The following is a 27286-nucleotide window of genomic DNA, read 5'->3' as shown; positions in this document are numbered from 1 at the left end:
GGGGGGTCCAGTCGTGGGGCCTGAACTCTGGGCCTGGGCGCTGTCCCTCAGCTCTTCAAGTGGTAGGCTAGGGCTCTACCACTTGAGCCACAGCACCACTTCCGGCTTCTTTTTTCTGCTTATGTGGTGCTGAGGAATCGAACCCAGGGCCTCATGCATGCAAGGCAAGCACTCTACCACTGAGCCACCTTCCCAGCCCAAAGCTGTGAAACTCTTATCTCCAATTAACCACCTCCAAACTGAAAGTGGTGCTGTGACTCAAATGGTAGAGGGCTAGACTTGAGCACAAAGAGGCTCAGGGATAGCACCCAGACCCTGAGAGTTCAAGCTCCACAAATCATCTATCCCCACCCCTTACCCCCCCCAAAAAAAGGGGATGGGAATGTGGCTTAGCAGTACAGTGCTTCCCTAGCATGAATGAAGCTCTGGGTTCGATTCCTCAGCACCACATAAACAGAAAAAGCCAGAAGTGGCACTGTGGCTCAAGTAGTAGTTTTAGCCTTGAGCAAAAAGAAGCTCAGGGACAGTGCTCAGGCCCTGAGTTAAGCCCCAGGACTGGCAAAAAAAAAATAAAAAGCAAGGAAAAGAGAACTTGACAGGTTTATAAATTAGTGTAACCGGGCTGGGAAGGTGGCTCAGTGGTAGAGCGCTTGCCTTGCATGACTGAGGCCCTGGGTTTGATTCCTCAGCACCACATAAGCAAAAAGAAAAAAGCGGGAAGTGGCGCTGTGGCTCAAGTGGTAGAGTGCTAGCCTTGAGCTGAAAAGCTGAAGGACAGGGCCCAGGCCCAGAGTTCAGGCCCCACAATCGGACCTCAAAAAAAACAACAAAACAAATAAATTAGTGTAACCACTATGAAAGAAAGTATGGGGTACTGGGAAGTTGGCTCAGTGGTAGAATGCTTGCCTAGCACGCATGAGGCTAGGGGTTTGATTCCTCAGCACCACATAAGCAGAAAAAAGCTAGAAGTAGTGCTGTAGCTCAAAAGATAGGGCACCAGCCTTGAGCTGAAGAGCTCAAGAGGGACAGCACTTGGGCCCAGAGTTCAGGCCCCACGACCAGGGGGGAAAAAAAAGTAAGTATGGGGATTCTTCAAAAAACTAAAAATAGAATTACTCTATAATCCAGTGATACCAATTTTAGGTATTTATCAAAAAAATTGTAAGTCTGGACACAATAAAGTTGTACAGCCATATACATTGTTGCACTATAATATTCAAGCAATTGAAACAGCTCAGATAACCTACAACACAGGAATGAATTAAAAAACTGTGGTCTGTATATGGATATTTATGTATATACATGTGTGCATGTGTATATATATATATATATATTTTTTTTTAACTCATCCAATGGGAAGATTATTGTATTGTATCATTTGCAGGAAAATGAATGGACCTAGAAAAAATATTGAGTGAAGTTAGTCTTACTCAAAGATACAGAGAACACATGTTTTCTCTCATACGCAGACATTACATCAAAAATATACTGACTGGGCTGGGAAGTTGGCTCAGTGGTAGAAGTGCTTGCCTTGCATGCCTGAGGCCCTGGGTTCAATTCCTCAGCACCACATAAGCAAAAGGAAAAAAAGCCGAAAGTGGTACTGTGGCTCAAGTGGTGGAGCGCTAGCCTTGAGCTGAAGAGCTGAGGGACAGTACCCAGGCCCAGAGTTCAGGCCCCACGACCGGACTCCCCCCCAAAAAATATATATACTGACTAAAAAGTATGTTATATGCAGGGATGGAATTTATTGGTGCAAACTCTGAACAGCTAAGAGGTAGTTTACCAAAATGAAATATGTCTTGTCTGAGGATTGGAAGTTAAGGGGAGAGAAGCAAACAAATGAATAGAGAAATAGTGGGCAAATATAGTCATAAGGAGAGGGAGGACTGGGCCAAGGGGAAAAGAGTAGAGTAATGAAGAAAGGAAGAAGGGGGAAGAATGCAGTCAAGAATTCATTGCGTATAACACAAAATTAAGAAAAGAGAAGTTGGGCGCCAGTGGCTCATGCCTGTAATCCCAGCTACTCAGGAGGCTGAGATCTGAGGATCGCGGTTCAAAGCCAGCCCAGGCAGGAAAATCAGTGAGACTCATAGCCAATAAACCATCAGAAAACTTTAAGTGGCAGGAAAATTAGTGAGACTCATATCCAATAAACCACCAGAAAACTGTAAGTGGCACTGTGGCTCAAGTGGTAGAGCACTGGCCTTGAGCTGAAGAGTGGAGGGACAGCACCCAGGCCCAGAGTTTAAGCCCCCCCCACACACAAAAAAAACAAAACAGAAAACTGGAAGTGACACTGTAGCTGAGCTGGAGAGCTGAAGGACAGCACCCAGGCCCAGACTTCAAGCCCACAACTGACAGACAAAAATAAAAATAAAAATAAAAATAAAAATAAAAATATATATATATAATAAAAAAATTAACTAAAAAATAATGTACATATGTGAGATTAGAACCAGAAAACTTGAGGTGATGGAGCAGGGTTCAGATAAAGGAAAGAAAAACAGAAAAGGTAACACTAATCAAGATGTATTGTACACATATATTGATATGTTGAACTGAAACCTCTTGGTACAACCACTTAAAGATAATAAGTTTATTTGAAAAAAAAAACAACAACCTTTTTTTGGAGGGGTCAGGCACTTTTTTTTTGCCTACCTACTCTGAAGGCTGAATTTCTAAATATCAGAAATGTATTTCTATGTATATGACACATACCTGTCAAAAGTCAACACATTCACAAATTCTATATTATTTGGTATCCCTACCAATCATCCCAGCCATATCCTAACTCATTCATGTAGTTTCCTAAAACTGGAAGGATGCCGCCACAAACTACCAGTGACCAAATCTTTTCTATCCTCAAATTTTGAATCCACCTCTTTTGTGTGTGGGGAGGTGTCTGTTTCTGGAGCTTGAACACTGGGTACTGTCCTTGAACATTTTTTCCCTCCTGCTGGCAACTCTAGCCATTGAGACACAGCTCTACCTATGGCTTTTTTGATGGTTAACTAGAGATAAGTCTCAAGGACTTTTCTGCCTAGGCTGTCTTCAAGCCATAATCCTTAGATCTCAGCTTCCTGAGTAGCTAGGATTACAAACATGAGCCACCAAGCACCTAGCTCTAATTCACTCCATCCATCTCACTGCCACTTTTCAGAGTCAAGCAAGGATCTAAGACTGACACTTTTTTTTTGGTCATGGGTCTTGAACTCTGGGCTTGGGCGCTATCCCTCAGCTCTTCTCTGCTTACCGCTTTACCGCTTGAGCCACAGCGCCACTTCTGGTTTTCTAGTGGTTTATTGGAGATAAGAGTCTCAAGGACTTTTCCTTCCCGGGCTGGCTTTTAACTGTGATCCTCAGATCTCAGCCTCCTGAGTAGCTAGGATTACAGGCCCGGCACAAGACTGCCACTTTTAACCTTGACTACTCCCCAAGCAAACATTTTCTTCAGTACCATTATATATATATATATATGCACAATGAAATGAGTTGGGATATAAATATTAATAAAACCAGATCATGTCACTCCAATGTTCTGAAAACCTTGGTCATTCCATGTCACTGCATACAGGGTAAAGTCCAATACTTTAAAATTAAATACCAGGCAAACATTTTACAATATGGTCCCAATTCATCTGATAACTTCTCTATTAATTTTTTTTCACTTCATATCTTAGGACCCAGTCATACATCTAACTAGCTCTTATAATAGATAAAGCACACTTATAATGCCCAGGTCTTATACATCTTGAGCCCTTCTTCCTTGTGCTCACCGGCAGAATCCTGTCCAGCATCAAATAATACCTCCTCCTCTCTGAATCCTTCATTTAGCTTTGCCAAGTATAGTTTAGTCTGTCTACTGTCACAGTACTTTGTATTGCAATTTTTCTTTTTATTCTTTTCTCTTTTTTGTCAGCTGTGGAGCTCAAACTCAGGGCGTGGACACTGTCCCTGAGCCTCTTTGTGCCCAAGGCTAGCACTCTACCACTTGAGCCACAGTGTCACTTCCGGTTTTTTGGTGGTTAATTAGAAATAGTCTCAAGGGGACTTTTCTACCTGGGTTAGCTTGGAACCACAATCCTCAGATCTCAGACTCCTGAGTAGCTAGGATTACAGGCGTGAGCCACTGGTGCCTGGCTTTGTAATTTTTCTTTTATCTTTACCCAACACCGTTATCTTTAGAGGCAGATGCTGCACGTCACTGTATCCTTCCCTTTTATACTACCTATCCTCACCATATCCTACCCCAAGTACAGCATTAGTAAACATCCAAGAAATGCTTGTTAAATGAACAGTGATGTAGCCAGGCGCTGGTGGCTCATGCCTGTAATCCTAGCTACTCAGGAGGCTGAGATCTGAGGATCGAGGTTCAAAGCCAGCCCGGCCAGGAGAGACCGTGAGACTCCTATCTCCAATAAACCACCAGAAAACCGGAAGTGGCGCTGTAGCTCAAGTGGTAGAGCACTCGCCTTGAGCTGAAGAGCTGAGGGACAGTGCTCAGGCCCAGAGTTCAAGCCCCACGACCGACAAAAAAAAAAAAAAAAAATGAACAGTGATGTAGAAAGGTATTTTCAGAGAACCAAAATATACTAATCAGGCCAGGAATGGTGGTACATGTCTGTAATACTGGCACTTGGAAGGGCTAAAGTAGAAGGATGGCAAGTTTGAACCCAGTCTTAGCTATAGAACAAGATGCTATGGAAGAAAGAAAAGAGGTAGGAGTGAGAAGGAGAATATGAAAGGAAAAAAGAAGAAAAAAAGAAAGATGTACTAATTTCATTTCACTAAGGTCACTAACCTCATATGCTTAGAAAATAAAGGAGCCTGTAGGGGCTGGGAAGGTGGCTAGTGGTAGAGCGCTTGCCTTGCATTCATGAGGCCCTGGGTTTGATTCCTCAGCACCACATAAGTAATAAAAAGCCAAAGTGGCACTGTGGCTTAAGTGGTAGAGTGCTAGCCTTGAGCTGAAGAGCTGAGGGACAGTGCCCAGGCCCAGAGATCAAGCCTCATGACTGATTATAAAAAAAAAAAGGAGCCTATACTTTATTTTATTTATTTATTTTTATCAGTCATGGGGCTTGAACTCTAGGTCTGGGCACTGTCCCTGTGCTCAAGTCAAGGCAAGCACTCTACTGCTTGAGCCACAGTGCCACTTCCGGTTTTCTAGTGGTTTATTGGAGATAAGAGTCTCACAGATGTTCCTGCCTAGGCTGGCTTTGAACCTCGATCCTCAGATCTCAGCCTCCTGAGCAGTTAGGATTACAGGTGTGAGCCATCAGTGCCTGATTATATACTTTAATTTGTTCCCTTCTTTGTCTAGCCATCTAACACTCTATCTCATATTACAATAAGTTATATAGAAAGAATTCCTGCACTCCAAAAGAATTGTAGTTATGTAAGAAGGTCTTAACTAGTAAATATACAAAATTATTTCAGAAAGTTATAGTTACCAATGTGAAGACCTCAAGAAAGGAATTTGTGACTGTTGCAAAAAAAAAAAAAAAAGAGTAAGTAAACAAACAGCTATAAAAAAGCAGTTTGGAGCAGGGCACCCGTGGCTCACGCCTGTAATCCTAGCTACTCAGGAGGCTGAGAACTGAGGGTGACAGCCCAGGCAGGAAAGTCAGTGAGACTCTTATCTCCAATTAACCACCAGAAAACCAGAAGTGGCGCTGTGGCTCAAGTGGTAGAGTGCTCACCTTGAGCTGAAGATCTGAGGGGCAGTGCCTAGGCCCAGAGTTTGAGGCCCATGATGCTGGGGGTGGGGGTGGGGTGGGGTGGGGAGTGGGAAGTACTCATTTAAATGGAAGTGGGGAAGAAGTTACAAGAACAAAATAGCCTCTAAAAAGATAAGCTAAACCTCAACAATAGGAAACAAGGGGCTGAGAATGTGTCTTCCTGGTAAAGTGCTTGCCTAGCATGCATGAAGCCCAGGGTTCGATTCCTCAGTACCACATAAACAGAAAAGGCCAGAAGTGGCACTGTGACTGAAGTGGTAGAATGCTAGCCTTGAGCAAAAGCAGCTCAGGGACAGTGCCCAGACCCTGAGTTCAAGCTCCAGGACTGGCAAAAACAGCAACAACAACAAAATAGGAACCAACAACTATGCAAGATTTTAGGGAAAGAATTTTCCATCCCAGAGAATTAAAGCAGGAATGTACTTGGTACCAGGACCTGGTGGTTCACATTGCAATCCTAGCTACTCTAGAGACTAAGATCTGAGGATCCTGATTAGAAGGCATGCCAAGAAAGAAAAACCTGGGGCTGGGAAGGTGGCTCAGTGGTAGAGCGCTTGCCTTACATGCATGAGGCCCTGGGTTCGATTCCTCAGCACCACATAAGAAAAAAGCCGGAAGTGGCGCTGTGGCTCAAGAGGTAGAGCGCTAGCCTTGAGCTGAAGAACTGAGGGACAGCGCTAAGGCCCAGAGTTCAGGCCCCACGACTGGATGCAAAAAAAAAAAAGAAAGAAAAACCCCATGAGATTCATCTCCAATTAATCGCCAAAGAGCCAGAAAAGGCAGAAGTGGAGGTGTGGCTCAAGTGGTAGCGCACTAGCCTTGAGTGGAAAAAGCCAACTGAATTTAAGCCACAGCACAAGGAAGGAAGGGAGAGAGAGAGAGGAAGGAAGGAAGGAAGGAAGGAAGGGGGGGAGAGAGAGAGAGAGAGAGAGAGAGAGAGAGAGAGAGAGAAACAAACAAACAAACAAAGAAAGGAAGGAAGGAAGGAAGAAAGAGAGAGAGAGAGAGAGAGAGAGAGAGAGAGAGAGAGAGAAAGGAAGGAAGGAAAGAAGGAAAGAAAAGAATGAACGAAAGATATATGAAAGTACCAATCACCAGAAAAGGAAATGAGTTTAGAGAAGTAGGGCCTTGTACCAATAAGGTGGTCATGTGAAGGCCTACCTGAGCCTCCTTGGTATCTTAGTTTATATTTGCTGTTATCTACACAATCTTCTGCTTACTCATACATAGAAAAGAAAATTATAAAAAATAGGGTACAAGGCCCACTCTAGTGTTCAATGGATGCCAAATTATTCTAAAAGTACCTTTCTACTTATGGGCTAATAAAGGCAGATAAGCACACAAGAATAGTCATGGGCTGGGAATATGGCTTAGTGGTACAGTGCTTCTCTAGCATGCATAAAGTCCTGGGTTTGATTCCTTAGTCCCACATAAATAGAAAAAGCCAGAAGTGGTGCTGTGGCTTAAGTGGCAGAGTGCTAGTCTTGAGCAAAAGAATCTCAGGGACAGTGCCCAGGTCCTGAGCTCAAACCCTAGGACTGGAAAAAAAATAACACAGCAACGGGGCTGGGAAGGTGGCTCAGTGGTAGAGCGCTTGCCTTGCATGCCTGAGGCCCTGGGTTCGATTCCTCAGCACCACATAAAGAAAAAAGTGGCACTGTGTGGAAGAGCGTTAGCCTTGAGCTGAAGAGCTGAGGGACAGCGCCCAGGCCCAGAGTTCAGGCCCCATGACCGGACCCCCCCCCAAAACAAAAAGAAAAGAAACAAAAAATAACACAGCAAGTCAAAATAAGAAATATCAGCCGGGCGCAGCTGACTCATGCCTGTAATCCTAGCTACCAGGAGGCTGAGATCTGAGTATTGCAGTTCAAAGCCAGCCCAAGCAAGAAAGTCCGTGAGAGGGCTGAGAAGATGACTCAGTGTTAGAGCGCTAGCCTTGCATGCCTGAGGCCCTGGGTTCGATTCCTCAGCACCACATAAGCAAAAAGAAAAAAGCCGGAAGTGGCGCTGTGGCTCAAGTGGTAGAGTGCTAGCCTTGAGCTGAAGAGCTGAGGGACAGCGCCCAGGCCCAGAGTTCAGGCCCCAAGACCGGACCCAAAAAAAAAAAAAAAAAAAAAAAAAGTCCGTGAGACTCTTATCTTCAATTAACTACCAGAAAACTGGAAGTGGAAGTGGCACTGTGGCTCAAGTGGTAGAGCGCTAGCCTTAAGCTGAAGAGCTGAGGGACAGTGCCCAGGCCCAGAGTTCAAGCCCCATGACTGACCAAAAAAAAAAAAAAAAACCGACAAATATCAGTACAGGATGGTAGTGAACATTCACATTCCCAACACTCAGGAGGAAAGGCAGGAGAATGGATTACATAGTGGGTTTACATAGTCGATTACATACTGAGTTATACATAGTGAGTCTGAGGCCAATCTGGGCAACACAGAAGACTAAAAACAAAAACAAAACATCTTCTAATGTATACACATTCTAAAGCATAAATGAACCACAAGTTTATCCTATTAATTGAGTGGATTTTTCCATTTTCATGTAAACTATAACCTTAGCCTCTAGTAATTATTCACTATCCAAGGTTTTTCTTCACTTTCACAGAATTTAAACAATTATCTGTTGTTAGGAGAATGTACAAGTTTATACGCATTACAAACTGCCTCTCAGCAATAATTTTGTAGATGTTTATTCCATCATCTCTTTGATGCTTGTAGTACTGTGATGTTGAAACAAAGTAAAACTATTACATAAATGAATGTTTGCAAAACTTGTTGCCAAAGCAACTGAGTAGTTGCTAGGAAGTCATGCAGTGTGAAATTACACATCTTACTCCTATTCTCAGTAGCATCTGCTGGCTTTCCTAACTCGAACATGAACATATCTCTAAATAGAAAGAGCCTTTCATTATCCTAGTCAGGTCCAATTCCAGGTTGCTAGCCTTCATTGTAAGTATCCTTAAATTTAATTCTGTACCCAGTGCTGTTTAGTATAATGACATTTCCCCCAGAGCTCTCTACAGGGAATCAGATGGTTTTTCCTTCTTCTTTTGCAAGATCATCAGAAGTAACAGAGGTATGAAACAGTATTAATTTCATGTTCCCTTCTTCCCACTCATCCAAAAGCCAAAGCTTCTTACAATGAGTATTTATAATTTATAGATTCAATAGCTGAAGGAAATACTGTAGCCTACAAGGAGACCTATGCACATTCCATAAGCTGATCACTTTATATAAAGTCTTTCATGCCCGGTGCTGGTGGCTCAATCCTGTAATCCAAGCTACTCAGGAGGCTGAGACCTGAGGATCCCAGTTCAAAGCCAGCCCGGGCAGGAAAGTCCGTGAGACTCTTATCTCTAATTAACCACCAGAAAACTGGAAGTCATGCTGTGGCTCAAGTGGTAGAATGCTAGACTTGAGCTCTTCAGCTCAAGGAGAGAGCACCCAGGCCCAGAGTTCAAGAACCATGACCGACAAAAAAAGTCTTTCATTTTCTCTTCTCAAGTAGAGTGGCCCATTATATAATTACCTACTATGCCTTCTCCATCTCCAATCTTTAAACATGTTGGTATGTGTTATGATTCATCATCTTACACATAAAATCAAACCTGAAATAGCAAATTTTTTGGTTGGGAAGTAAAATTCAGAAATTTTTCTTGGAGTTTTAACTCAATCCTAATGTTGAGAACTCTAGGAGAAAAGCAAGTAGTATGCACTGGAAAATCTCTCTAACTAAATTACTGAGTAAAGATTTATTCCTCTTCCAGGGGTAGAATATGAATTTTTTTTTTTGAGACAGTGTTTTCACTAAGTATTAAGAGTGCTGGTGTTAACAGTGGCCATCACCAATTCCTGGCTTAGTCCCTTTCAACTGTAACTCAAGAATCAAACAACCATGCTACACATATACTAAAACTGAAATGATGCAAGAAAATTAGCATGGCCCCTGTACAAAAATGATACATAAATTTGTGAGGTGATCCATAGTTTTTAAAATAAAAAGAATTAAAAGAATCAAACTCATCTGCATTACATGAAAATTTGTTAAAAACTCAAATTCAGGTTCTACATCAAACCTTCTATATCAGAATTTGCAAACAAATCTCCTGGTATCACAAAATCGCAGAACTAGTGGAAAGTTTAAAAAAAGCACAGAGAGAAGAGAAATGAACCTTGGACAATAAAATTATGACTAAAAATTACTACAGCCTACTCCACAAATTCTTCATTTCTTATGCCATTTGGTTCTACTTAAAGAGAAACTGGTCATAGAGTTATAAATTACTTGTCTTGAAACTTATTGTTATTGAAGCTAATGGAAGCAAAGGACACAACCAAGTTCTTACCTAATCTGAGCTCTCCGAAGTTACCACACCCTATCTTCTTGCCAACCCTGAAGTTGGGTCCCACCATGAGAACCCCAGAGGATGATGACGTGCCAGAAGATCGGGAGCAATGTGCACTCCTTTGTGCCATGGGTTTAGTTGTTCGTTGTCTTTCATCCTTTTCCCTACCAGGATGGTCCATGATCCTATACAACAGAGTCTTTGCACAATGAGTAACCTCAGTTTGTATGCCTCTCTTCAAATACAAAAGTATGTCCAAATAAACTGTAGTCAGAGAAAGATAAGGAGTTCCTTTGGCACCATATTTATGCTTCTAATGTATCTCCAGGAGATGAAAGACCACTGATTAGTTCCTGTAGGACATGTTGTCTGTAGATCTCAAGCATAGGACATTTTGTAACCTAAGGTAAAAATCAAGAAAACATGCAGTTAAAAATTAAATTTAAGACAAATTGAGACAGTCACTACTAATTAGAATGGATTATCCGAAGATGAAGAAAGTGGATCACTGGAGATTCCTGAAACAAGTTTGGTTTTATATCCTCCAACAGCTTAGCCATCTGGATTATTCATGTGTTAACATGCACTTGGTAGGCTGCAAATCTAGGGAACACACAAGACTTTAACAGAAAATGAATTCTTCCAGTTTCATACATGTGACCAAAAGGAAATGTATTGTTGAGTTTTTTCATCATTGTCTTAACAGAAAGACATGATGGGGTTGAAGTCAAATTAACTGTGGACAATTTAATTAAAAGCACTTTAAAATTTGTCCAGAACCAATCAGAAACAGAACTGTTGCTCTTTCCTATATCTACCATTAACCAAGCACTGGCATCAGTCAGGCAACCCAAAAATTTACCAACTGACACCTTACTTTCCTTTTTTGAAGAAAAAAGAGTCAAAATTTAATTGGAAATTTTTTTAAGGCACGTATATTTTTTTTAAAATCACAGAAAATAAAATTCATTAGGTGTTTAGATTTGGAGATTTACATGAATTTTAATATAGGAAGCACTGGGAGGCATGTGAACACCTAAATGAAAACAAATTATTAAGTTGTGTTTAATGGAGACAAGGCCTCACTAATCAGCACAGGCTAGTCTATCCTGCCTCAGCTTCCTGAGTGCTGCAATTACAGGTGGAATGTAGGCATGCATGTACCACCAACTCCAGGCTTAAATGATTTTTTTCCTTTTTAAAATAAAAAAAATTTATTTGCATATATTAGTTGTTCTAGGAGACACAAATTATTTTTGTAAGGAAATTTCCAAAACCTTATTGACTAAGTGGTCCTAGACTAAAGCTTCAGAAACCTCAACTTTTTTTTTTTTTTTTTTGGTTGGTCATGGGGCTTGAACTCTGGGCCTGGGCGCTGTTCCCTCAGCTCTTCAGCTCAAGGCAAGCACTCTACCACTTGAGCTACAGCGCCACTTCCGGTTTTCTGGTGGTTTATTGGAGATAGGAATCTCACGGTGTCTCCTGCCCGGGCTGGCTTTGAACCGCGATCCTCAGATCTCAGCCTCCTGAGTAGCTAGGATTACAGGCGTGAGCCACCAGCGCCTGGCCAGAAACCTCAACTTTTAGTCCAGTTTTTTAGAAATGTAAATCATCTAATATATTATTTATCCCTAACAGAATTCGCTAGTGTCCAAATATAAAACAGCCCAATACAAAATTTATAATGCACCAATTTTGATGCTATGTTTGACAATACACATGAGCATCTCTAACAATATAATACATGTTTTGATTTTTTTTTCCCCATAGTTCCTGGCTCATTATTCCCATAGCTTCTCTCCCTAAGTGACAAAAATGGTTCACCATAAACCACAGTAAGCAAGCTTTTCTCTGACCTTCTTGCTTGCCTTTCACGGATGCTTTTATCCTTTTCACCCCAAGTCTAACCACAGAAACTTCAAAACCAAAAATATACTCTAAACTTTCTCATCTTTAGATGGAGACAGCAAGGCACTCATTTCAGAAGGGGACCTGCTCTCTACTCAGGAAGAACACTGAACAAACCTGCTCCCTACCCAGGAGGAACACTGAACAAACAGCCCAAGAAGAATCTGAACAGGCAGGCCTTGCTGGGGTTTCCCATTCAGTCTATTAGCATTAAATTAAACCTTTTTTGGTCCAATCACATTTGTACACACTTATCCATGCTTTAATCATAACTATAAAATTAAGTCCTCATGACAACCTAAAAGGACAGGTAGCCGGGCGCTGGTGGCTCACGCCTGTAATCCTAGCTACTCAGGAGGCTGAGATCTGAGGATCGCGGTTCAAAGCCAGCGCGGGCAGGAGAGACCCTGAGACTCCTATCTCCAATAAAAAACCACCAGAAAACCGGAAGTGGCGCTGTAGCTCAAGTGGTAGAGCGCTCGCCTTGAGCTGAAGAGCTAAGGGACAACGCCCAGGCCCAGAGTTCAAGCCCCACGACCGACAAAAAAAATAAAAATAAAAATAAAAGGACAGGTATCAGGATCTTCCTGGTAACTGTAGATATGAAGGTTCCTGGAAGATGGTGTGCCTGGACAGGGCATGGAAGAGGTACGGTTACACCCCTTCCAACATACCCCATCCCATGCAACTCTTCATCCATCCAGCAAATTATATTACAAATTATTTGAGAACAAAACACAATGTGTCATAGCCCATTCAAATATGATCAGTCAACTAATAACTTAAATTTCCTAAATTATCATTAGTACTACAGTCTATTTATAAGATTTAGAAACTATATTGTCTATTTCTCTTGTTTTTTCATTTGTATTTACTTTCTTAACAGATGAGGCTTATTTTATGCTTTTCATTCATTAACCTTTTGCATTACACTTAAGATCCAAATAACATTAGTCTCAGCTCTCACGTAACCCTTATTACCCATATATACTTACATGTATATATTAGGAATAGTGCTTGCCTGGCTATGAGCCTTATAGATAGCCTAAAACTTCATTCAATGGAGAAACAGATGTTCATAAATCCTGCTTGTAAAACCAATCAATCACTTTACAACCTAAAAGTGGGGGGAAAAAAGCCATTTAATGAGTCAATTTACTAATCTATGCACGGGACATTAAGTACTGCCTAATCTGTAATAAAGAGAAATATTATTCAATATAACTTTCATGTAGCACTTCCCACATAAGAAATTGAAGTATCTTTAATAGTTAAGCTTTTTAAAAAATTCTATCTCTTTATCAATATCCGCTGCTCAAAACTATTTTGGTTCCAACCATAAACTCTGTACCTTGCCATTTAAAGCCTTTCAATATTAACACTTTATTTAAATTTATGTATTACAAAACTATATGGGAGAGATTAGGAATGTGGCTTAGTGGTAGAGTGCTTGTCTAGCATGCATAAAGCCCTGGGTTCAATTCCTAGGTGCTGTGGCTAAAGTGGTAAAGCTTTGAGCATGAGGACTCAGGGAATGTGCCCAGGCCCTGAGTTCAAGTCCCAGGACTGGCAAAAACAAAACCAAAAAACCCCACAAAACTATATGGGGGGAAAAGCTACTAGATAAACATAGTCTTCAGTTTGATTTAATGCTGGTTTATACCTTACCTCTGTGGTACACTCTTTTATAATCAAGCCATTGTTTATATTTTTGGGGGCCAGTTCTGGGCCTTGAACTCAGGACTTGGGAACATTCCCTAAACTGCTTTTGCTGAAGACTAGAGCTCTGCCATTTCAGCCATACCTCTACCTCCAGTTTTATTTGCGATTAATTGGAGGTAGGAGTCTCACAGACTCACTCCAGCCCAGGCTGGATTTGAAAAGCAATCCTTAGATTTCAGCTTTCTGAATATCTAGGATTATAGGCATGAGCCACCAGAACCTAAGCCCATTTTTAATACTTCAAATGTTCCTTGTTATGTACCTATAGCCTTCAGTTTCTTGCACAAGTTAGCACTTACAAATATTAAGCAGCAATTATGATCTTGTTCAATGAACAAGATTTCAGTAACATGACTAAATACTTACCACCCCCAATTAAAGAGAATTAGAATTCATCCATCAAAAAGCTACTATATAATGCACCAGAGATCCTAGTAAATTGTCATGTCAATAAAATGTCATATGTGGGGCTGGGAAGGTAGCTCAGTGGTAGAGCACTTGCCTTGCATGCATGAGGCCCTAGGTTCGATTCCTCATCACCACATAAACAAAAAAAGAAAAAGAAAAAAACCGGAAGTGGTGCTGTGGCTCAAGTGGTAGAGCCCTAGCCTTGAGCTGAAGAGCTGAGGGACAGCGCCCAGGCCCAGAGTTCAGGCCCCACGACTGGACCAAAAATAAATAAATAAATAAAATGTCATATGTGGTTTTTTAAAAAGCTACTAAATATATTCGACAAAGGCCTAATATCCAATATACACAAGGAGATCAAGAAACTAACCCCAAAATTAATATACAAATTACTAAATGGACAAGGGAGCTAAGAAGAGGAGGAGCTAAAAGAGGTAAGAATGGCAAAGAAGCACATGAGGAAATGTTCATCATCCCTAGCCATAAAGGAAATGCAAATAAAACAACTCTGACTCACTCCAGTTAGATTGGCCAACATTTTGAACAACAACAAATGTTGTTTGAGGATATGGGATAAAAGGAACCCTACTGCACTGCTGTTGAGAATATAAGCCAGTATAACCACTCTGGAAAGTAGTCTGGAGGTTCCTCAAAAAACTAAACATAGGGGCTGGGAAGGTGGCTCCGTGGTAGAGCGCTTGCCTTGCATGCTTGAGGCCCTGGATTCGATTCCTCAGCACCACATAAGCAAAAAGAAAAAAGCCGGAAGTAGCACTGTGGCTCAAGTGGTAGAGCGCTAGCCTTGAGCTGAAGAGCTGAGGGGCAGCGCCCAGGCCCAGAGTTCAGGCCCACGACTGGACCCAAAAAAAACAAAAACAAAAACAAAAAAACTAAACATAGATCTTCCTTATGACCCAGCCACAACATTCCTAGGCATCTACCCTGAGCATTATGAGCCAAGATATGATAAGGATAGGATACCTGCACATCCATGTTCACTGCTGCACTATTCACAATAACCAACATATGAAACAATCCAGATGCCCCAAAATAGATGTGTAGCAAGAAACAAGCTTGGAATGATGACTTGTTCCTGTAATCCTAGATACACTGGAGGCAGAGACAGAAAAATTGTTTTCTGAGGATAGCCATGAAAAGAAATGAAATTGTATTTGAAAAACTGAAGCAAAAAAAGTTGGAGGCATGGCTAAAGTGGTAGAGTGCTTACCTAGCAAGCAAAAACTTGTCAGTTCAAACCACAGTACTCCTCATGCCCCAAAGAAAAAGAAGTCTACAAACAGAAGTTAGAGTCTTTCCATTTCCTAACAAATGGGGCAGTGTCATTCTTTCTGAGGCACAGAATTCGTGAATTCGTGTGTGTGTGTGTGTGTGTGTGTGTGTGTGTGTGTGTGTGTGTGTGTGTGTGTGTGTGTGTGTGTGTGTGTGTGTGTGTGTGTGTGTGTGTGTGTGTGTGTGTGTGTGTGTGTGTGTGTGTGTGTGTGTGTGTGTACACCACATTTTCTTGATCCATTCATCTACTGAGGGGCATCTGGGTTGGTTCAGTATCTTAGTTATGGTAAATAATGCTGTGATAAACATAACTGTGCTGGTAGCTTTAGTATGGCCTTGTTTGTGATCATTTGGGTAAATGACTAAAAGTGGGATTGCTGGGTCATAGGGAACTCTGTGTAGTCTTTTGAGGAACCTCCATACTGCTTTCCAAAGTGGTTGAACAAGTTTACATTCCCACCAACAATGCAGTAGAGTTCCCTTTCGGCCACATCCCCTCCAGCATCTGTTGTTATCGAATTTCTGGATTATAGCCATTCTAACTGGGATGAGGTGGAATCTCAATGCTGTTAAGTGAAGTAAGCCAGACTCAAAGAAACATAGGTCCCATGGTATCCCTTATCTGCAATAACTAGTGTATGTCTAGGACAAGCTGAAGAGGTCAACAGCTATGTACATATGACCATATAACCTGATGCTAAGCAAAATGAACCTTAAGATAGGGACACAAGAGGTTTTATCTTTGTTGTTGTTCTTTTTAATGTACTATGTGATTTTTTTTTTGTTTCTTTGTATGTTTTTCTCCCATGGTACAACTCCTGTTGTCACTGTATTTGACTCCAATGTCCTGCATCTTGTATATACATTTTTCTAATTTGGGCAGGGGAGAGGAAGGGAAACAACAAAATGCTGTAATATGGATACAGCATGACCCATTGTAACAATGAGATGTACAAGATAGTATGTTGAAAACGAATTTTACAACTATGCGGGTGGAGGGGGGGTGAGAGGGGTTGGGGAGTGGGGAGGGAAGGGATGGTAGGGGAAAAACAAAGGAGGGGGTAACAATGCTCCACAGGAAATGGACTTACTACTCATGTAACTGTAACCCCTCTGTGCAGTATCTTTACAATAAAAAATATATATTAAAAAAGACAAAAATTAAAATGTACTGCCCTGATGAGTGGATCCAAAAAATGTGGTACCTATATACAATGGAATTTTACATAGCCATTAGAAAGAATAAAAGAATGTCATTTGCAGGGAAATGGACAGAACTAGAACACATCATGTTAACTAAGGTAAGCCAAGATCAGAGAGACAAATGGAACATGTTCTCTCTGATCTGTAGAAGTTAGATCTAAAAGGCACTATGATATGACAAATTACACAGGATTCTAGATACGCACATTCAGTGAGACCAAAAGAGGAGATTCTTAGGAGAGAAATCACAAAGGTGTAATGCCTAAGTGCCTCTTCATATTTATACAAAATAATATGAACTCCAAACACAGGGAAACAAATGACTATTTTTTTTTTGGTCGGTTGTGGGGCTTGAACTCTGGGCCTGGGCACTGTCCCTCGGCTCTTCAGCTTAAGGCGAGCACTCTATCACTTGAGCCACAATGCCACTTTCGGTTTTCTGGTGGTTTACTGGAGATAAAGAGTCTCCAATAAACCCTGCCCGGGGTGGTTGTGAACTGTAATCCTCAGATCTCAGCCTCCTGAGTAGCTAGGATGACAGGTATGAGTCACCAGTGCCCAGCTACAAAAGAGTTTTTTAACTTATTTTTTTTTTCTGATGACTCTGTATTCTTTACCTTATATAAGGCATATTCACATGCATATTTGTGGAAAGGGAAGTGAGGGCACAGAATCCAATGACAAAGGGTGATACAAAGTGCAGCAGTGGAGCACACTGGACATTGATGAAAGTGAACTATATGACTCATGGGTGGAGATGGGAGGGAAGGAATGGGAGAGAATGAGGAAACAGAGGACACTGTATGAAAAGAAATGTACTTGTTACCTGAGGCTTGTAAATGTAACCCCTCTGTAATAAACATTTTTCCCCCTAGGTTGTGCAGCTTTAGCTGTGGTCCTGGGTGCTGTCCTTCAGCTCTTCAGCTCAAGGCTAGTACTCTACCAATGAGCCACAGTGCCACTTCTGGTTTTCTGGTGGTTTACTGGAGATAAGAGTCTCATGGACTTTTCTGCCTGGACTGGCTTTGAACTTCGATGCTCAGATTTCAGCCTCCTGAGTAGCTATGATTACAGGCAGGAACCACCGACACCTGGCTGTAATAATTTGTTTTTAAAGCTACTATAAATTCAAATTCATCAGTGTGAAGACATGTCAGTTTGGATAGCTATTTCACAAAGTAATGGTTTATTTACAGTTACTAATAAATAATGTGAAAAAGTCAACTCAACAACCAGAAATATGGTTTCTAAGAATACCAGCAAAAGATAAGCCATATGCTTATAGAATTTTCTTTTATTACATCTACATTCTACTTTGAGGGGCTGGGAATGTGGCTTAGTGGTAGAGTGCTTGCCTAGCATGCATGAAGCCCTGGGTTTGATTCCTCAGTACCACATAAATAGAAAAGGCCGGAAATGGCCCTGTGACTCGACTGGTAGAGTACTAGGCTTAAGCAAAAGAAGCTCAAGGACAGGACCCAAGCACTGAGTTCAAGCCACAGGACAAGAAAAAAAAAAAAGTGTGTGTGTGTGTGTGAATGCAGAAAGTTGGATTTTTTGGTTTTTTTTAAAACTATTTGACTATCAGTTACAGCTAATTATTAAGCAAGTCAAACCTTAAAATAAATACATATTGGGAGTCACACCACCAAGTTCCTTTAAAAAAACACTAATTTTAACAGTTTCTATCAATTTAGGTATGGCTTAAATACAGGAGAGATAAAGTTCAATACATTTAAAAAAATTACATTTCTGGAACTAGTTTTACCCTTTCCAGAAAGCATTACTATAAGCAATAAAGCCCCACTAAGTTCTTTAAAACTATTTTTCCATAGGGCCTTATGTAGGAGTATTGGACATTTATTATCCTATTTATGGCTCTGAAGCAGCTAGGATCATAGGCATGTACCATCATGCTCACTTGCTGGTTGGGACGGGAATCTCACTAACTTCTCAGCTGGGCTGTCCTAGAACCAGGAGAGTCATAATCATCCTGATTTCTGACTTCTGAGTAGCTGGGATTAGAGGCAGGAGCCTTCACACTCAGTCCAATGCTTGCTTTGCTGAGCAAGAAAACTATAACAACCATCTAGCAAATCGAAGAATTAAGTAAGGTCCTGAATCCACCCCTAGCACAGGAAGGGAGGGAGGAAAAAAAGGAAGGAAGAAGAAAGGAGAAAAAAAGAAAAGGGAGGAGAAAGAAGGGAAAAAAAGGGAGGAGAGAGGAGAGAGAGAAAAGGAAGGGGGTAGAGAATAATTGCTGATTACAGTCAACTCATTCACCCAATGGGCTGTAAGTTAGTGAATATGGCTATCAACCTGTTTAAGTTAGTTGGGGAATATGGATCTCCCACAGTAGTCAGTGAAATGTCCTAATAATAGCTCTAGAACGTATCTTAAACAAACCATTAAACTGAAATGAGAGGAATTAGTGTTTCTAGTCATTACCATCCTAATCCAACATATAAAAAGAAATTGTATATTGGGTCAAAAACAAGAGTTCATCTGATCCAAAGTCACTGTCTACATGACAGCAATAAAATAATTTGGGGGAAGAGATAGAGGAGTAGTCATCTTTTAAGAATGAAATAACTTTACGACCCAGTCATACCACTTCTAGGCATCTACCCTGAACAACAGGAACCAATATACAAAGACACATGCACCTCCATGTTTATTGCAGCACTGTTCGCAATAGCTAGGATATAGAAACAACCTAGATGCCCCACCACAGATGAATGGATCCAAAAATTGTGGTATCTATACACAATGGAATATTATGCAGCCATTAGAAATGACAAAATAATGGCATTTGCAGGGAAATGGATGGAGCTAGAAGGAATCATGTTGAGCGAGGTAAGCCAAGAACGAAGAGACAAACAGTACATGGTCTCCCTGATAAGTGGATGATGAATCCAAAATGTTAGGTGATATGACAAAACTAACAGGACTTAAGAAACAAAGAACTCCCACTCATCTGGTTGAACCACTACTAAATATCCCCATGCTGCTGATCACATATATGGTATATAACATATGAGCACCGTTATATATTACAGACTGTGATAGACAATTTGCTCCAGGAAAGTTAGAATGAACTTGTGACTTTAAATGAGCATCATTATTCCACAATACTGTGAATTTCCGGAAATTAAGTAATCACTTAATCACGATCAAAAAAAAAAAAAAAAAAAAAAAGAACCTTGGGGAAGGGAGGGAGGGAGGGGATGGTAGGGGGAAAACAATGGAGGGGGTAACAATGTTCAAGAGGAAGTGGAAGTGTACTCATTACCTCACTCATGTAACTGTAACCCTCTGTATAGTATCTCTACAATAAAAAAATTAAAAAAAAAAAAAGAATGAAATAACTAAAGTCAAGTGGTGCAACACTGCCTAGAAAGGTCTGGAGTTAACTCCAGAGGAATAAAAGGAAAGGAAAAAAAAGCATCAAAGAAAATATCCAAAGATATTTAAAGAACAGCTAAAGATATTCTTAGTTCCTCAAAAAACTAAGAATAAAGCTGGGTGCCTGTGGCTCACAACTATAATCATAGCTACTCAGGAGGCAGAGATCTGATCATTGAGATTCAAAGCCAGCCTGGGCAAACCACTGAGAGACTCATCTCCAATTAGCCAGAAAAGAAGCCAGAACTGGAGGCTTGGCTCAAGTAGTAGAGCACAGACATGGTTTAAAAAAAAAAAATGATGAATGAGCTAGGCACAGGAAGCTTATACCTGTAATCTTAGTTACTCAAGAGACTGAGATATGAGGATCGTGGTTCAAAGCCAGCTCAGGCAGGAAAGTCTGTGAGACTCTTATTTCCAATTAACCACCAAAAAGACAGGTACAATTGTGGCTCAAGTGGTAGAGCACTAGCCTTAAGCAAAAAAGCTCAAGGACAGCACCTAGACCCTGAGTTCAAGCCCATGGACTGGCAAAAAAAAAAAAAAAAAAGATGAACCACAACATGAGGCCCTGCGTTTAAGTCCTGGTACTGGTGGACAGACGGACGGACTTGGGGACGCGGACACACAGACACAGATATACACGGACACACACATGCACACACACACACACGGACACACACATGCACACACACACGGACACACACACGGACACACACACGGACACGGACACACACACGGACACGGACACACACACACACACACACACACACACACACACACACACACACACACACACACACACACACACACACACACACACACACACACACACACACACACACACACACACACACACAGAATAAAACTACCAATTAATCCTGAGTATATGACCAGAGGAATCTAAGTCAGTATACAATAGAGATACCTAAGTGTTTTTGTTTTTTTGGTTGGTCAAGGGGGTTGAACTCTGGGCCTGGGTGCTGTCCCTCAGCTCTTCAGCTCAAGGCAAGTGCTCTACCACTTGAGCCACAGAGCCACTTCCAGTTTTCTGATGGCTAACTGGAAATAGGAGTCTCACGGACTTTCCTATTGGAGCTGGCTTTGAACCTGGATCCTCAGATTTCCTGAGTAGCTAGGATTACAGGCTTGAGACACCGGCGCCCAGCACCTATGTCTTTTTTTTTTTTTTGATCCAGTCGTGGGGCCTGAACTCTGGGCCAGGGCACTGTCCCTCAGCTCTTCAGCTCAAGGCTAACGCTCTACCACTTGAGCCACAGCGCCACTTCCGGCTTTTTTTTTCTTTTTGCTTATGTGGTGCTGAGGGATCAAACCCAGGGCCTTATGCATGCAAGGCAAGCGCTCTACCACTGAGCCACTTTCCCAGCCCCCACCTGTGTCATTTTTACAACAAGAAAAAAGGAGGAATATAATGAAAATACCTATATACATGTATGAAAATGTCATAATGAAACCCATTAAATTAAAAACTATGAATCCCTCTGTAAAGTGAAAATAAATCACTGATTTGCTATTGATATAGTTCAGATTCTCATATATTGGATTTGTTTTACCAAAAAAAAAAAAAGCTGGGCACCAGTGGCTCATGCCTGTAATCCTAGCTACTCAGGAGGCTGAGATCTGAGGATCGCGGTTCAAAGCCAGCCCAGGCAGGAAAGTCCATCAGACTCTTATCTCCAATAAACCACCAGAAAACCGGAAGGGGCGCCATAGCTCCATAGTGGAACACTAGCTTTGAGCTGAAGAGCTGAGGTACAACGCCCAAGCCCAGAGTTCCCCACAACCGACAAAAAAAAAAAAAAAAAAAAAAAAAAAGTGACACTCCTAGACTATTGGTGGCTTTATGTCTATAATTCTAGCTATTCAGAAGGCAGGGATCTGGAGTATCTTAATTTCAAGCCAGCCCATGTAGAAAGTCCATTAGACCCCACCTCCAAACTAACAGTAAAAAGTAGGACTGGATGCTCACGTGGTAGAATGCCAGCTAGCAAGTGTGAGACCTTGAGTTCAATCCCCAGGAGCTTTCCCACAAGAGATGTAGCACATAGTGTGCTGAAAGTACGGTTCAAGTGGTAGAGTGCTTGTCTAGCAAACACAAGGCCCTATGCAAAACATACAAACACACATAAATAGTAAATAGTAAATTATAGTAAAAAAATCAAAACACTATGGAAGGGGCTGGGAAGGTGGTTCAAGTGGTAGAGCGCTAGCCTTGAGCTGAAGAGCTGAGGATCAGTGCCCAGGCCCCATGACTGACACACACAAACACACAAAAAAAACGAAACACTATGGAAACATGTTAGTTGATAGTCAAGACAATGCTGGCTGGGCTTCCAAATCTCACACAATTTAGGATTAAACGGTTTATAGGTTAAGACTGCTAGATCTTTTTTGTTGTTGTTGTTGGTTGTAGGGCTTGAATTCAGAGCCTAGTGCTGTCCCCTGAGTCTCTTTGTGCTCAAGGGTAAATGCTCTACCACTTGAGCCACAGCTTCCTTCTGGTTTTTGAGTGGTTAATTGCAGAAAGAGTCTCACAGGGACTTCTCTGCCTGGGCTGGCTTCGAATTGCAATCCTCAGATCTCAGCCACCTATGTGAGTAGCTAAGCTTATAGACATGAGCCACTGGCACCCAACGAGACTGTTCTATTTTACAGCATGTGTATATGCAGCTTCAAAGTGACCCTGAACCTTTCTTTACTACTTCTTCATCAACCACACAGTCTTATGCTCCCTGCTGATACTTGCTTGCCTCTTAGTCCCATGTTTTAGCTTCACAGTATCCAAAGCAGAAATGAAAGCACAGGAGCACAAGTTTTCCTCTTTATATCTTATTTTTTAAGTCAAAGATAAAAATTATTCCAAGAAACCCCAGGAAATTTCCTTTTATGTTTATGAACATCATTTGCAACATAATATCTGTCATTCCAAATGTAAACTCCCCAAAGAATGAGATCAAAGCCTAACCTGATGTTTAGAAGATAAATTTCAAGTGCAGAATATCACACTCATGGGAAGAATTCATTAACAATCTGTATGCATGTACATGTCTGCCTATAAGCTAATCAAAAATTAAACAACAGCTAAAAATACTACAGGCCAATTCAAGCACAAATAAAGAATAAAGGCTTATAGATCATTTTAGCTAAGACAATATAAGTATACAATAATAACTATCATTATTCCAACAAACTATCAAAATTAATTTATTTTAGCTCAAATGTATTTATAGAAGTGCTAATGTTGTCTAGGCCCTGGTACTCCTGTGTTTCTCTCTTCCAAAAATTTCAGTTATTAATGTCACCTATTCCTATCACCCTCGCCCCTCCATGCTCATCATTCTAGATCCACTTGGAAATTTTTTTTGGTGGGTGGGAGGTCCGGTCATGGGGCCTGAACTCTGGGCCTGGGCGCTGTCCCTGAGCTCTTCAACTCAAGGCTACTACCACTTGAGCCACAGTGCCACTTCTGGCTTTCTTCTTTTTGCTTATGTGGTGCTAAGGAATCGAACCCAGGGCCTCAGGCATGCAAGGCAAGCGTTCTACCACTGAGCCACCTTCCCAGCCCCCCACTTGGGAATTTTTTCAGTGCTCGCATTTTTACCACTCACATTACTACTAAAAAGGGATGTAACCAGTCCTTTATTTGTGGGCTTTGACAAAGTGGTTCTAAAGTATACAAGGCAGAAGACACAGAATAGCATAATATCGAGAAAAAAAAAAGCTGGAGACTTCAAGGTTTATTACAAAGAGTAATAGAGGGGTGGTACACAATTAACAAACATACCAAAGCAATGAATAGAAAGCCAGAAACATAATCATAGTCATATCCATCTTGGACCAAGAGAGACAATTCCATGGAAAAAGGATTCTTTTCAATAATTGGTGTTTGAACAACTAGACATGTACATGGAACAAAAAAAAAAAAAAAAGACAGAGAAAGAAAAAAGAAAAAGCATAAGTACTCGCAAGATATAGGCCATTCAGAAAAATTAACTGAAAAAGAGAGATGGACAGGGCTGGGAATGTGGCTCAGTGTGAAATGCTTGCATGAAGCCAGAGGTTCAATTTCTCAGTACCACCACATAAACAGAAAAGGCCAGAAGTGGCACTGTGGCTCAAGTGGTAGAGTGCTAGCCTTGGGCAAAAAGAAGCTCAGGGACAGTGCCCAGGCCCTGAATTCAAGCCCCAGGACTAGCAGAGAGAGTGAGTGCCACAGACATTAATGTACAACACAAAACTATAAAACTCTTATAAGATACTACAGGAGAAAATCTAAATGACTGTGAACATGGCAATGACCTCTTAAAATATCCATCACCAAAAGTAAGATTCATAAGGCTGGACTCCATTAAAACTAAAAAACTTTAAATTAAAATTTAAAAACTTCTGCTCTAAGCTAGGTACCGGTGGCTCATACCTGTAATCCTAGCTACTTAGGAGGCTGGGATCTGAGGATCAAGGTTCAAAGCCAGCCCGGGCAAGAAAGTCCATGAGATTCTTATCTCTAATAAACCACCAGATGGACTGGGAAGGTGGCTCAGTGGTAGAGTGCTTGCCTTGCATGCATGAAGCCCTGGGTTCCATTCCTCAGTACCACATAAACAGAAAAAGCAGGAAGTGGCCCTGTGGCTCAAGTGGTAGGTAGAGTGCTAGCCTTGAGCAAATGAAGCTCAGGGACAGTGCCTAGGCCCTGAGTTCCAGCCCTAGAACTGGCAAAACAACAACAACAACAAAAAAAAAAAACAGAAATAAAAGGTAGAAGTTTAAAGTTTCTTTTTGTATATATCTAGTTGGGCTTCTAAATATAGAAAACTAGCATGTTTGCAAAAGGATTCATTATTATTATTATTATTATTATTTTCTTCTTAAGGCTAGTGCTCTACCACTTGAGTACAACTCCACTTCCACCTTTTAGGTGGTTAATTGGAGATCAGAGTCTCACAGATTTTCCTGCCTGGTCTGGCTTTGAACTTGGAATCTCAGATCTTAGCTTCCTGAGTATACAGGAGTCACCAGTGCTCAGCTTGCTTTATTTAAAAAAAAAAAAAGCTATACATTTTACTCTACAACAGGATTATTTTTACCCAATGTATTTAATACCTTCTATTACTATGATTTACTTGCTCATTGATGAGCCAGTCTTTTTTTTGTTGTTGTTGGTCATGGAGCTTGAACTTTGGGCCTGGACACTGTCCCTGAGCTCTTCAGCTCAAGGTAAATGCTCTACCACTTGAGCCACAGCACCACTTCTACTTCTGGTTTTCTGGTGGTTAATTGGAGATAACAGTCTCATAGACTTTCCTTGCCCAGGCTGGCTTTGACCCACGATTCTCATCTCAGCCTCCTGAATAGCTAGGATTATAGGCGTGAGCTACCAGTGCCCAGATATGATGGATTTTGACAAATGTATTATAATATTCTGCAGACTTTAGGTTGCTCCTTAGCTTTACCTGTTGGTGTCCCAATGTTTTAGACTTCAACCATTCTAATACATATTTGGTGATCTGGTCATTTTTATTTTGTAATTCTCTCATGACATGGGATTTTTTAATTTTTAATTTTTTATTATAAAGGTGATATACAAAGGGGTTATAGTGACAGAAGTCAGGTAATGAGTACATTTATTTTTGGACAATCACAAAGATTTTTATACCAAAAAATTTTAAGTACTATTTTTCTTTTTTAAATTTTTATTGTGATTAAATGATTACATAAATTTGTGATATAGTTATACTTAAAGTCACAAATACAAACACATTCTAACCTTCATGAGGCAAATTGTCATTATCATGGTCTATAAAGTTTGTGAATTCTAGTGACATATGCTTTTAAGCATCTTTTTTTTTTTTTTTTTTTTGGTTGGGGCTTGAACTCTGAGCCTGGGCGTTGTCCCTATGCTCTTCAGCTCAAGTCTTATGCTCTACCTCTTGAGCCACAGTGCCACTTCCGGTTTTCTGGTGGGTTTTGTTTTGTTTTGTTTTGTTTTGGGGGGGGGGGTCCAGTCGTGGGGCCTGAACTCTGGGCCTGGGCACTGTCAGTCAGCTCTTCAGCTCAAGGCTAGCGCTCTATGACTTGAGCCACAGCGCCACTTCCGGCTTTTTCTGCTATGTGGTGCTGAGGAATCGAACCCAGGGCCTCATACATGCAAGGCCACATTCCCAGACCCTTACTTATGTATTATGTATTATAAAACATTTTAAGGGGCTGGGAAGGTGGCTCAGTGGTAGAATGTTTGCCTTATATGCCTGAGGCCCTGGGTTCGACTCCTCAGCACCACATAAGCAAAAAGAAAAAAGCCAGAAGTGGCACTGTGGCTCAAGTGGTAGAGCACTAGCCTTGAGCTGAAGAGCTGAGGGACAGCATTCAGGCCCACAGTTCAGGCCCCACAACCGGACCCCCCCCCCCCAAAAAAAATTTTTTTTTAAAGAAACCAAGTACTACTTTAGTAATTAAATTTTTTCTCTTGTCAGCTAATGGGGGAAAAAGATGAAAAAAATTTTGTTTTCTAATGTGAAACTCACAAACAGGTAAGCAGTTATCTTCATCTTTCTAGCTCAGAAAAGAAAGGCCCAAGGCAAATTGCAAAACTTCACCAGCAATTTTACCCTCTTCCTCTCTGCAAGACTACCTTTGCAAATATTCAGCATTTAAACATGTTCAAACCTTTCCACATTACAAACCACACACAATCTAATGTGTTCATCATTAGTTCCAGCTCATCTACCATCCTTTCCCCCACAAATCTCCCCCAGTCAAAGATAAAAATTATCCTTTCTCAGCTGGGAGCTGGTGGCTCACGCCTGTAATCCTAGCTACTCAGGAGGCTGACATCTGAGGATCTCGGTTCAAAGCCAGCCTGGGCAGGAAAGTCCGTGAGACATTTATCTCTAATAAACCACTCGAAAACCGGAAGTGGCGCTGTGGCTCAAGCGGTAAAGCCCTCGTCTTGAGCTGAAGAGCGCAGGGGCAGCACCCAGGCCCAGAGTTCAAGCCCCACAACCGACAAGGAAAAAAAAAAATTATCCTCTCTGTATTTACATTTCCTCAGTCCTAAACACTCAGCTATTGAGGTTTCTGTTTTGATTAGCATACCTTAGTTGTGAAATTTTGCTAATGTACACAATGTATCTTGATCAAACTCATCTCTTCTATCATTCCCCCTTACATACCTTACCCCTTCTTAAAACAAAGTCAAAGATTCCACTGTTGAATTTACAAACATACAAATAAACTACCTGAACAATAT

The 27286-nt window shown here is 41.2% G+C and overlaps 1 protein-coding gene and 1 pseudogene across 9 annotated transcripts in view; one reads left to right on the top strand and one right to left on the bottom strand.

The window, feature by feature from the left end:
• Csnk1g1 (casein kinase 1 gamma 1) overlaps positions 1–27286 on the bottom strand; it is a 162088-nt gene that overhangs the window by 85837 nt on the left and 48965 nt on the right. For 6 of the 9 annotated variants that reach the window (XR_011366640.1, XM_069995185.1, XM_069995188.1 and 3 more), the window contains exons 3-4: positions 12987–13108; positions 10084–10484 (exon numbers count right to left, since the gene is read on the bottom strand). Coding sequence is in view for 7 of the 9 variants with exons in the window: in XM_069995185.1 (XP_069851286.1) it covers positions 10084–10264 (181 nt within the window). In the remaining 2 variants the exon portion in view is untranslated. Of the gene's footprint in view, positions 1–10083; positions 10485–12986; positions 13109–27286 lie in introns of those variants that run through there. The other 3 variants (XM_069995186.1, XM_069995189.1, XM_069995193.1) reach the window with 2 other exon arrangements.
• LOC138809055 (U6 spliceosomal RNA) lies at positions 9635–9728 on the top strand (annotated as a pseudogene).

This window comes from Dipodomys merriami, unplaced genomic scaffold, assembly GCF_024711535.1.
Source record: "Dipodomys merriami isolate MVZ:Mamm:240054 unplaced genomic scaffold, mDipMer1.0.p SCAF_48, whole genome shotgun sequence".
NCBI classification, from domain to species: Eukaryota; Metazoa; Chordata; class Mammalia; order Rodentia; family Heteromyidae; genus Dipodomys; species Dipodomys merriami.
This window is presented reverse-complemented; position numbering and strand designations above follow the sequence as displayed.